This window comes from Chroicocephalus ridibundus, chromosome 1 (assembly GCF_963924245.1).
Source record: "Chroicocephalus ridibundus chromosome 1, bChrRid1.1, whole genome shotgun sequence".
Lineage (NCBI taxonomy): Eukaryota > Metazoa > Chordata > Aves > Charadriiformes > Laridae > Chroicocephalus > Chroicocephalus ridibundus.
The window spans coordinates 8,786,494-8,799,312 of NC_086284.1; the positions used below are offsets into that span (position 1 = coordinate 8,786,494).

The 12,819-nt window shown below is 44.9% G+C and overlaps 1 protein-coding gene across 9 annotated transcripts in view; it reads right to left on the bottom strand.

Moving 5' to 3' along the window:
* FAM168A (family with sequence similarity 168 member A) overlaps nt 1–12,819 on the bottom strand; it is a 222,045-nt gene that overhangs the window by 101,952 nt on the left and 107,274 nt on the right. For all 9 annotated transcript variants that reach the window (XM_063327618.1, XM_063327609.1, XM_063327529.1 and 6 more), the window contains one exon: nt 10,217–10,304. In XM_063327618.1, the coding sequence (XP_063183688.1) occupies nt 10,217–10,286 (70 nt within the window). In that variant the 5' untranslated portion in view covers nt 10,287–10,304. The remainder of the gene's footprint in view (nt 1–10,216; nt 10,305–12,819) is intronic.

The following is a 12,819-nucleotide window of genomic DNA, read 5'->3' on the forward strand; positions in this document are numbered from 1 at the left end:
CCTGGGCCAGGGGCTCACCACCCTCAGAGTAAAGAATTTCTGCCTGAGATCTCAGCTCAATCTCCCCTCTTTCTGTTTGAAGCCATTACCCCTCATCCTATCACTACATGCCCTTGCGAAAAATCCCTCTCCAGCTTTCTTGTAGGCCCCCTTCAGGTACTGAAGAGCTGCTGTAAGGTCTTCCTGGAGCCTTCTCATCTCCAGGCTGAACAACCCTGACTCTCTCAGCCTCACAGGAGAAGTGCTCTAACCCTCTGATCATCTTTGTGGCCTCCTCTGGACTTGCTCCAACAGGGCCATGTCCTTCCTATGTTGGGCACCCCAAAGCTGGATGCAGAACTCCAGGTGGGGTCACACCAGAGCAGAATAGAGGGGGAGAATCCCTTCCATCAACCTGCTGGCCACGCTTCTTTTGACGCAGCCCACAATAGAGTTGGCTTTCTGGGCTGCAAGCACACATAGCCGGCTCATGTTTACTGTGCCTCCTTTTCTAACACGAAAAAGAAAGAAATCTTTTGCCTTGAAACACGCATATATGTCACCCACACTTCTGTCTACCAAGACCTATTTTGTACAGCAACCTGCGTCCATCCATAGGTGAGTGTAGTAGGTCGACCTCCATGCCCATCGTCCAACGGTGCTGCCTTTGGCAGGAGAACCACACAAATACAGCCTACAGCTATTCAACACACTCATAAATAACCCTAATCTCACCCCAAACCCCTCTGCTTCCTTCCCCCTCGTTCCCCAAACAAGAAAACTTGTCCCTCATTTCCTTAGGGGTTTTACGCTTTTTATGACTTCAAGAAAGTCCGTGAGTTAATTTCTTACGAAGACGGTGAATTAGCCATCGTTGATCGGCTAACCACAGCGTTGAAACTCAAACAGCTTCCAACACTGAGACATTCAGCAAGTTGTTTGGAAGTATTCCTGTACGGAAATTATGCATTTAAACATAAAAATAACAAGAGTCTACACAAGTCAGACCTCATTCTTCTCCCAGTCAAGTATGATTTTCCCCTCTGCTCTATACACACCAATTAATAAACATGAAGAACCGCCAGAGGAAAAATATTCACTGTACCCACTTCATACATTTTTAATCACCCTGAAATCAATTCAACACCCTAAACACAGTTTAAAATTCCTGTTTTACAGAACCAGTAAGCAATGGATCACCTAATTAAATCTAGAAATGGCATTTCCCAATCAATGGAAGGAGTAGATTTGCATGTAGGTCTTACAAGAGGAAGGAAAAATAAGGAGGAGAGCACCCCAACCCTGCCTGCTTTAGCATCAAGGCCATTTGCCTCATGTTCCTCAGCGCTCCCCACAAATGTGCTGAGGAATGCCAAAAAGAAAGGAAAAAAAAGTCAAGTTTATCCTCTTCGCACACAGCAGTTCTGAAAGAACTTGGTTTTCTTGGCCAAAGAACTAATCTGTTGTCAAAGGCCCAGCCTTTCCAGAGAATAATACAGCAAAATTTTAATTTTAAGTTAATAAGAAAGGCTGAAATCAAGCCTAGAATTATCTTTGTCCCACAAAAGAGTATGCAAAGGAGGATTAAAAGCCAGCGGTAGAAATCCTATCGGAACATCCTTCCATCTTCTACAAAATTGGAGGTTACCAGCTTTCAACACACCAATAAATTAAATGAACAGTCAAATGTAAATCAGGTCAGTTCTCACACGTGCAGTTGTGTCTGAGGTTCACCAACGAATACAAATGACACAAATCAGGATAGAACCACAGGCGAGAATCCCACACCTCCTGTCCTGCCAACAAAACCAATGGCCGGAGGGCGGACGATGCCGATTCCCTCTGTTAATCATTATGTCCAAACAAATGTTGTGGTTTCACCTTGGGGAAAAAACAAATGACAAAACTTGGAAGTTTGCAACTTGGGAGTGCAGCAAACAGCCCAGCTCAGGGATGCATCTCGCACTTCTGGAGCATGTGGAAATCCTATGGAGGGCACCCAAATCACGGGTGGGAGAGCTGGACGTGCTGGAGGAAGTGCTGGAGCTTTCCATGTCCAAAAAGGACATGCTCACAAGCCCTTGCTCACGTGCAATAGCAGAGGTGTGGAGAGTCCTAGAGGAACCTGGTTGCCCAGAGCGGTGGGAGATGCCCCATCCCTGGAAACATTCCAGGTCAGGATGGACGGGGCTTTGAGCAACCTGACCTAGTGGAAGATGTCCCTGCCCGTGGCAGGAGGTTGGACAAGATGGCCTTTAAAGGTCCCTTCCAACCCAAACCATTCTATGAAACCCATCCTCAACAAGCAGCCTGGTCAACCTAGAGCCCACAGTCATGGCTGTGAAGCTCACTGCATGTTTGTTCTCCACCTTTCCGCAGAGATTGCGACCAAATTAGACAGCTGTACGATTCTTGCTTCAGACCCGTGCAGCCTGCCAGCGTGGGTCACGACTGCAAGAGCATCAGTTCGCACAAATCCTTAACCCTTTCGGGAATCCCTCCGAAAGATCTCCATGATTTCAGACACACACAAAAAATATCAAACCGATGCCCTTCCACCAACATAAAATACCAGTAATTAGGATGTCGACTCGCATATTTGCTTACCAGCCACACCCACTCTCTATCACAAAATCTTGTAACTCTTAACTGCATCTGTGCATTACATCGTAAATTAAAATTACATTACTGACGTGTATTTTTCTCAGTGCTCTCAAAAGTCCCAGGGAGAGATTGCCACTCGAAGAAGCAGGAACATCAATTAAATTGGAAAGCCAATGAACCCAGACCTCGCAGGCAGTGCAAAAAAGGTTGACGAGCGACACAGGGAGACACCACGCTTTTCTACATACAAATGACAAAGCTCTTGAGGCCAGGACTTCTCCTTAAATCATCAGAAATAAGACTGTTTTATGCTTTAAACTGAAGAAGACACATTTGTTACTTGAGGGAGAACGTACTGGATCTTGCAGCAAGACCACAGATGAACTGGAAATGTGATTCAAAGTCTTCCTTGCTTTAGACAACTCCTCTCCTTCCCCAAAATACTTTGGTGAATCTTGTGCAGGATAATACTTGCCAAGCAGCTACACTTGGATATTTATTTCACATTTGTCTGCTGCAGAGGCTCCCTAAAAGCGCCCCTGGGCAGCCTGAGTTAATCCACTTTGGAAATGCAGCTAAACAGAACCCCGTCGCACAAAGACCTTTTATTAAAAGGCGTCAGGTTCCTCCTGGTGAAATGAGCCCGGCTCTCCCGGCCCTGCGCAGGTGTTTGCCAGCTGGGCCAGGCCGACAGGCTGCCGGAGAAAAGGAAAAATAGCTTGGATGGAGTGAAAGACTCCAGGGAACGAGCAAGGCAAGAAGAAGAAGGATCAGAAGAGCAGCAGAGGGGCTTGACTTGGTCTCTTCTCCCAAGGAACAGGCCATAGGACAAGAGGAAACAGCCTCAAGTTGCCCCAGGGGAGGTTTAGGATGGATATTAGGAAAAAATTTTACACTGAAAGGGTTATTAAGCATTGGAACAGGCTGCCCAGGGCAGTGGTTGAGGCACCATCCCTGGAGGTATTTAAAAGACGGGTGGTGGTTTTTGTCAGTGTTGGGTTGATGGTTGGACTCTATGATCTGAAAGGACCCTTCCAACCTAGGCAGTTTTATGATTCTATGACTGATCATCTTTCCCAAAAAGCCAGGGAAGGGGGTGATGGAGGTTGCGACCTTCCAGTCCTCTCCAAGATAAAAAACAAGCACAGAAGCAGCAGAAGATCCACGGCAGAAACCTGAATGCATGACGGAAACAAACCATTAGCAAAAGAGAAAAAGAGGAATTAAGTAAAAGAGACAAGGTTCATTAGCAAAAGAGACATGGGAATTCCTGCTGCGATGAGATGGGAAGGCTGGGGGACGCCACCCGACAAACCAGGTTAGGAAAGAGCCCTGGGAGAAGCAGAGAAGACAATCAGGAGGAGGACATCCATCACATTAAGATACTGTCATTGGGATTCCCAAGCCTTATGTGCAACAGAGAGGGAAGAGTGGGGAGTTCCCAGCCTGTATCTGGCCAGATTTAAGGACGTTAGGTACTGCCTCCTACACGGATAAACTGTCCCAGACAGGGTGATGCTGATCCTAAGACGTTTTGGGGGAAATCCCTTGAGAGCTGGCAGGTCAGAGATGGGGGCTTCTGCAGTAGCACCCACCGAGCAGCATGCTTGGAGAAGTAAACTCCTTATCGACCTGTAGCAGTGGGGCTCTTCTGGCTAATGAGCTATCAAAAGAACAAGTGCCTTAGATATCAGAACTCTGAAATGTTTTTATTTATGAAAACCAGAGAATCCGGCCATTTGAGTGCTGCCACACAACAAAAGCTTCTTGATGACAGCAGCTCACATTCATACTCCACGATCTATTGAAAGAAACAAAGATTCGGTTGTCTTCTCTACACTCTTTATGAGGGTTAGACCCTCCCTGAGGACTCCTTGCCGTTGCTTTCTGCCACACTGTCCTCGGCTGCCACCAAGCTGCATAACCCTGACTCTTTCCTGAGCAAGACCAAAGAGGTGGGAAGATCAGCGACTTACGTGGCTTTGGACCAAGCGTCCTCACCAGTTCAAATAACCATGATCTGATGGTCTTGAGGACAGACTCCAGTGATGGGTATGGGCTGAAGGGATTAGACAAGAGCTGAAAACCTCATGTTTGAGAAATGATCGTCCCAGCTGGCCTTCAGTGGGCAAGACATCCATGTTTTACATGTGGTGGGAATATTCAGCCTAGAAAGTCACCATCCTTCCCTGCCCCACACCTCTGAAGACAGGTTTGCCTTTCCCTTCCTCCCTACGGGCCAGGTACATAACCTGGTCAAGACAGAATCTCTTTAAAATAGATCTTAAGGTTTTAAAAGACCTGCAGTAAGTAATTCAGATGCAAACCCCAGGGATGGGACTCAAGACCAAACACAGACCACTTTGCCTCGATGTCTACATCTGATGAGCCATCAATAACCCCTCAGGAATGAGCGTTTCTAGGACACAATCCAACGGCTCATAAAATAAAACAGACCACATGGGAGATGCTCTTTTCTTGCCCCTTACCATTGAAGCAGCTCAGGGGATCGCCCACATCCACACCGCAGGTACCTAAAGTTGGGCAAAACAATTCTGAATCTGGGTGACCGGGAGAGACCCCAGGCAGGGTTGAACGGTGTGTGCATCAGATACAAAAGTACCGGCACTTCCACAGCAGGGATTCAGGACTTGTAGAAGGAGTCTGCAATAAAAGCGTTGACTTTTTGTCAGAGAGCAAGCAGAGGGTTGGACGGGGAAAAGGTGGAGGGGGATAACCACCAGTAATCTGTGGCCAACGAAGGACCAGAAGACAATATATCCATATAGTTTAGTGGTTTTTCTGCATGGATAAAAAGTGAGAAACTAGAAAAAACAGAACTTGTCCTACTCCTATTGAATAAAAGCATTTTTCCTTTACCTTCAATATTTGGCGGGGGCGGGGAGAACAGAAATATTGCTTCATGGCACACAGAGCCTGAACAGAGCTGTTTGTCGAAGGGAAAGTGAGGACTTCCATCAGCAAAAAACGTGAGCGGGAGAACGTCTGTTCTGAGCATGGAAGCTCCTGAGCAGGTCGTTGCAGAACTTGGGAAGTGTCGTGGACTAGAGCCGTGTGACACAAACTCCTTGGAGATTTACTCACCAGCTTCACCTCTTTGGGCTCTTGGATTTTATTATCATTTATTATTTAGTAATAACTACGCTGAATACGGAGTCAGTCTACCGAAGGTTCATGAATCACAGCAACTTATCAGCATATTAATCAGCTTCTGGTAGGGAAAATGATAATAGCGTGAGCTATAACAAATACTTTTATAGTTTCACGCTTGAAGTCGAACAAGCTACAGGAGAGACTGATTCTTCACCCCTGATTCCACACCGACGAGCTAATCTATTTGCTGCAGGACCGGTGTCTTAGCAAAAGTGGATGCAAGAAAATGAGAAGGATAACGTGCCCAAGGAAAACCAGGCAGTTCGTCAGCTCACGTTTGGGGCAGGTAAAGCGAATTCTACCAATAACAAAAAACCAAATGAGAGTCCTTAAATACATTTTAAAGTTAGCCTCAATTAAAACAACAGCTTACATGAAGAGCCAAGTTAATTACAGTCTGTTTTAATTAAATACTAAACAACACTCAAACGCTGCTGCTGATGTTCTAAAATACATCGAATTAGCGAAGTGGGAACAGTCCCCAACCGAGCACGAGGAACCAGGACTTGCTGGAGCACAAACCTGGCGCCGGACAGACGTAGCTCTGAATATTCTCTCCGTGTCGCCTTAACTCAGCTCCGCAATCAGCTCATTCGACAGCGAGAACGTACTGGTAGCAGAAAAGGTACCAGAGTTATTCTCCTCTTTCAGTTTAGGAAGGAAAATGGGAAGGAGGGTGCAATCCAACAGATCTGGGGGTCTTAAGGATCCCGAAAAATAAGACGTACTTACTATAAAAGAAACCACCTTTGCTTAATAAACCCATTAGTTCAAACATGGGGGCTGCTTTGATAAACACTTCTCTTTCAAATTTAACACTTCTGGCTTTGTTTCACCTACTAACTCTATTTCAAAACATCCTTTTTTTTCGTTTTTTAAACTTAATTATAATTTCCCATAAAAATTCATCTAGTTCAGACCACACTTTAAAAATCATTAGGAAATAAGTGTACTTCACCCTTCCTTTAAGGAAGATCAAAACGGAACAAAGAATCTGAATAAACGTATGTTACGTCAGGTACTCGGAGTATGTGCCAAGGATTTCCCATTCTCCCTACCACGCCAGCAGCCGATTTGGTAAAAAAAATTGTTACTTCTCTTGAAATGGTCCTCTCTCCCCAGCCCACCAGGTATGGAGAACAACCAAGATGTGAGAACGAGAAGGAAATCAGATTAAAATTGATTATTTCAACCAAAAGCAATCTATTTCTATAAAGCACTCACATTTAGTACTAAAAACCCACAGGAGCATAGAATTCAGCCTGCCAGTACCCTGATTACCATCCCTGTTTTCTTTCTGCACATATCCCACCTGAGTTTTATTCCGCAAGGTTCGAAATTAATGGTTTATGCATGATCTTTAAAGACAAAAAATTAAGTAATACACGTGCTGCACTAGATTTGGAGTAAAAAAACCTGAACTCTAAAGCAAACCGAGAACATGGCCTAGGGCTAACAAGCTTTACCTCAACTTTATTACACTTCAGTAGGTTTTTATTTCTTTTTCTTGACTAATATAAAGCTTGGCGTTCTTTTTTTTTTTTTCAGTGTCCTCCATGACTGCAAAAAGATGAGATTAAAAAAAATAAATTCATCTCTTATACTGTATAAATTCTATATTGTATACCAAATTAGATCTCCAATCAACAATTTGGGACAGATGTTGTACACTCTGCCTCATGAAGTGATGATGGGGACGGTTTGCTGACGTGCTCTTCCAAATTCGGGGCTCCGAGCAAACTCTTCCGTTCGGCTCCCGACCAGAGCCGAGACACTCGTTAAGTCCCAAAGCTGTACCAAGCTACCAGGGCCACGGGAGGGATTCCCACACGCGATGGCAGTCGACCTCCCTCCAGATCTACCATGTCATACGCTTTAGCGATTATTTTCAAAGCAATTTGAGAAGGAAGTATCTCCAAACTCCTTAACTTGACGCTTCTCCCGTACAAAGTCTACTTTCTTTCTTTCTCTGTGTTTAAAAATCCTCCAGAATAGCCTGTGGCGACATTAGAAACTGATACGTAGCTAAGTGATGCAAGTTAATGCAATGTCAATGAGGTCTAAGCTTAGAAAGCAAGAAGATCGACAGAGCCTGGCACTTGGAATGCAGGAGCCATGGCAGCCTTCTTTTAATAACCCCCAGGAGTTACCTGTCTTTTCTATACAACGGATAAAATTTAAATTTTCTCCCCCTCTTTTGCAATGTAACTTTAGGTCTTTCATTAAATATTCAAACAAATTCATCATGAAACGGTTCTGTCATACCCATTTGCCTGGCAAAGACAATAGCTCTTGATTTAAACACTTTTTAACCTGATATCTATTTGGGGGCTTCATTGTAAGAATTCAGCCCACTGACTCCTTACCTTAGACCCGAGCACCAACACCATTCAGTTCCTGCATCGGTGTCCCACCTTCAAGCAGTCACTTGAATCTCCCCTTCTTTGGTTTTCCATTGGCATAACTAAGGACCTTGTTACATTGGGGTTTTCCAGTCTGACCTGCCTCCCAACTTTTTTTCTCCAAGGTCATCCTGCACATCTGCCACTGCTTTCTCCTCATTTACCACAAATTCCGGAGGATAAATGCCTGAAGTCCGACGGTTTGGGGTGAAACCATTCTCCTGGGGGCCACCTCGCCATGATCCCTACCAGAGCTGGCACAAGCTGGCCAAGGCAGACAATAGCTTTATATATTTAAGTGCACGATATAACCTTCACGGTGATTAACCAGCAGGTTGTTTTAGAAGGTAACATCCTATTAATGTTGCCATTTGACTTATTCCGAACGCAGTCATAGAGAATTCGTTCATCTAAACCAGAAATCACCCTCTCAAATTCTCCTTCCACAAAGGTCAAGGTACAAACTCCATCCAATCTGCACTTCAATATCTAAATAAAATTGTCTTATCAAGTGCCAGAAAGCAGCTTCTAAAACATTCAGGACTGTATGAAAGCAGATATCGAAAATCTACACTGCGTGGTTATTAAGGTAGAACTTTGAACACGTGCCAAAAAAAAAAAAAAGTAAAGTGGGAGAGAAGTAGACTCTTGTCCAAACCATCCTTGGGCCAGAAAGCACAAAATTACTGTTATTTCCAGTGTAGGAAAATAACTGTGCACTTATGAGCTCATTCTATCACTCAAGCACCGCTGGAGTCTGCAGTCCTCTTACAATGGTGATATTTTTGAAGAGACTATTATACGCAGGGACATTTTTCTTTTTTCCAAGCCTCCAGTGCTTTGACTGCGAGACCAAAGTTCCCCCGAGCTGCGGTATCTCCAACAAAGCAGCATGCATAAATTTGACAGGGTGGGGGTGGAAAAAAAGGGTGAATAAAAATGGGGCAAAACGCCTTTGAGGAACTCTCGGCTCTGTGGAGGATCAGACGGGTCTCCTCGCAGCGACACAGCCAGCCCTTACTCATCTACCAGCTGAAAGAGCGACGAAAGTCAACGAGAATATTTCGTAAATGAAGTAGCTACGAGCATTTGATGTCCGTTTCCATTCGCCGTTGACCGTTCTCCTCCACAAAAGCACATTCCCAAGGAATTTCACACATTAGGTAAAAGTCAACACATACAACCGGCGACGCAAATATAAAGAAGGAAGCCTTAACACAATATGACGCTTGATGGCTAATTACATTCAACAAAATGTTCTAATTAAACGTCTTCCCAGGCTGATTTTGTAAGGTGCTTACGCGGGATCAGAAGAACAACTGCTGGTAACCATAATCCACGGGGAAAACCACAGGTACCCCTAAACTGAGATTTTCTTTTTCGAAAGCAGGATTTCTCTCTGAGCTAAATTCTTTCCGCACCGGTACGCTTTAGTTCCCCACTGGTTACGTAATTATGGCAAACATATTTCGATGCCTTTTTCGAGTATTAAAGATGACATTTTTAGACAACTTGCTTTCAAAGATGGACTTCAAACAGACACCAGACTTGCTGTTCAGCTTCAGATTAACTCAACCAAAGTGTAACTTGAAAACAAAACCATCAGCCAATAAAGGTAGTTTAAATCCCACCTATAACAATAACTGGGTGTTCTCCAAATAACGGGCTCTCGCCTGTGGACCCGCACTTCTACGGCAGGATTACTCCAGCACATGCACCTGAGTGGCTCAGTTCGGCTCCGGAGGGAAGCCCTCCAGCTCCCACCTCCCTCCCCCTGCAACTTCTTACGTGTTTTATTTGCCTAAAGAAACCCCCTTTTGATCCTTTTACTTTCGGATTTCCAGGGCATCCTTTTCTTATGAATTCAGGTTGTTTCTTCTCACCAACCTTACTGCACTGGCTTCGCTGAAGCGTTTTTCCTGCAAGTCACGTTTTCACCTGGCTCTCTGATAGGAACTCTTTCTCCCTCCGTTAAGGGATTAACCACCCGTTAACGAGCATCTGCTCTCACCACCGCATACGGACATTCGCAAAGAGCTGCTGAACGTCGGTCCTACCTGTATACGCCATGTTCTTCGGGTTTCCGTAGGGAGCCCCAGGTTGGACGGGGCTGTAAACAGGGTTCATGGTGGAAGACCGGGAACTCTGAGGACAAAAGAAAAGCAGAGTTGAGACGATCGCCTTACGTTAGCTCCAGAGTCGTCTTCTGTGCAAAGAGTCTTCTGCTACGTGATAGCAATTACCACGTTAGAATTCAAGACACAGAGAGCTGCGAAGGAAAGGATTTACAACTAGACGTTACAACCAGATAGGATATTTAATAATTCAAGTTTTGGATCTCTCAGTTAATTCCCCTAACTTCTTCAGCGCTCCATATTCTGCCTACAAATGTAGCTGGAAAAGATTGATCTTACGCATCCCTGCCTTCAGGGGGGCTCAGGACTCATGACCCCACTTCTCGCTTGCAATGAACAAAGAGGAGAAGCCACAAATTCAGACAAGGAATTCTCCCCCTTGGAGGAGCTAATAGTTCTTGGGTGACAAAAACAACCACAACAAAGACCTGACCTTTCAGAAATTAGCAGATAAAAGACCATTTGCTGCTGGCGAGATGGAAAGCAGCAAATATTTGTGAGCTTTTCAGCGTGAGCTGACTACAATAAGCTGGAACCCAAGGCTTGGGTGCAGGGCCACTCAGGGCCACCCACCCACCCAGGGCCACCCACGGCATCCCACCGCTCTCCCAGACGGGGAGATGCCGTCACGGACCGAACGCGGGCAATGAGATTTTAACGGCCCTTCTGTTTCTCTCTCCAATAAAGATGATGAAGGAGCGGTGGGTTAGCTTCTCGTGAGTTTTATTTAGAGGAAAGCAAGTAACTTGGGAATTTGTGTCTACTAACTGTCAGTTAAGCAACTGGCTCAGTTAATTATCTTAATGAAGCACATTCTCAACTCTGATTAATGGGAAAATCAGTCATTAAGCTTTATTAGGCGACGCATTTGTCTCCACAGCTATCTAGTGACAATTTCACACAAGAACCTCAACGATCTTGCTTCAAAATGTAGGGTTTTTTTTTTCCAAATGTATTATTTTACAGTTCATAAATAAACCCGTTCTTTCCAAACAAGTCTCTCATGATGGATGCACAATTTGTTAGATCATTAACTCCTTCCGCTTTACCTCAGGATAGTAAACAAGTCAAATGTTAAATGTTAGCACCAATTGACTTGACAACAATTACTGCTTAATTAATTAGCCTTCCCTCCACCCCCAAGTTAGCACAGAAGGAGCAATTCTCAAAGCAAAGGAAATCACGGTTATAAAGCGAGCTGGAAGAGAAAGATACTCGGAGACATGTTTTTATGTCAGTGGCTTCAGTAACGGGCGATGGAGTTAATATCAACAGGAAAATCAATGCAAAACTTCACATCCATGAGACATTACGGTTGGGGATTTACAACCAAGCATCAGGGTTTTATGGCCACTTTGTCCCCATGTCCCCAGGCAGCGCTCTGAGCCCCAGGGAGACTGGCCTGGGCAAGCAGGTGTTTGCCTGGGCTGCCTTCAGCCTTGAGGTCTCATTTAGAGGAGAAAACCCAACGTCATCCATCTCGGAGATGGTGAACACCAGCTTCTGTAAGCATCCATCCAAAAGCCTGGGTTTTGGGCTGCCACACACTACGTGGCCACGTACGCGACATGATGTCTACCTACCAGTGCTTTAAACACACACGGCTTCTTCATATGGAGAGGAAACTCAAAAAACATCCGTATTCGCAACAATTCTTTTCCTTAGTGGAAAAAAACAATGCTGATTTAAGCCCAACCACCACATCTCTGTCGCACATTATTTCTCCAAACAAATCATCGTAGACAAGGAACCCAAACGAAATGCCTCTCCCTGTCCAAAGCATGCAGGACAAGTTTCCCCTTGCTTTTTCAGTAAGCTGAAAGCACCTGAAAGGAGATGGTTTGACAGTAACAAGGTGGGAGAATGCGCTGCCCAGAAGTGCCAGCGCGATACAATGCTTGAGGAGCATCTACTGCTGCTCTAAACACAACCTCAGAAGCCAAAACCTCCCCCTTTTCACCCAAATGCACCCACCATTGATGCTTTGGGGATTTTTGCCATTCAATTCCATCATCACCCTGCAATGCAGATTCCACATCAATAGTGGGAATAAGGCAAGAAGGTGTTTCAAACTTTTAATGGTTGCAAAATATTCTGACAAGGAAAAGCGCTATAAAAATCCAAAGAGTACATTACATTAATCAACACTTCGGTGCAGTCAGAAATATCCGGGAATCAAAGCATTTTGTGCTGGGGCTCCTATGGCTACACCCTCTGCGCTTTGAGGTTCCCTTTGAACTAGATTTAGTCTAGTTTTAAGTCTGGTCCCCACCTGATGCATAGTTTGAAGTTGTCTGAAGGACATCACCCGTATGTCCTTTACTGGTATGTCCTGCACTGGTAGGGACCGGTGTGTCCCATGAGGGGTTGGAGGACGCGTGATGGGCAACTGGAGTGAAGCTTCTGAAAGAAATCTGGTCCATGCACACCAAAACCACTTTGCACAAGGGAACAACCCCACAATTGGCGGGAGTCACCTTTGAAGTGCAGTACTGTTCTGAATTAGAACACTGAAATGATATGTG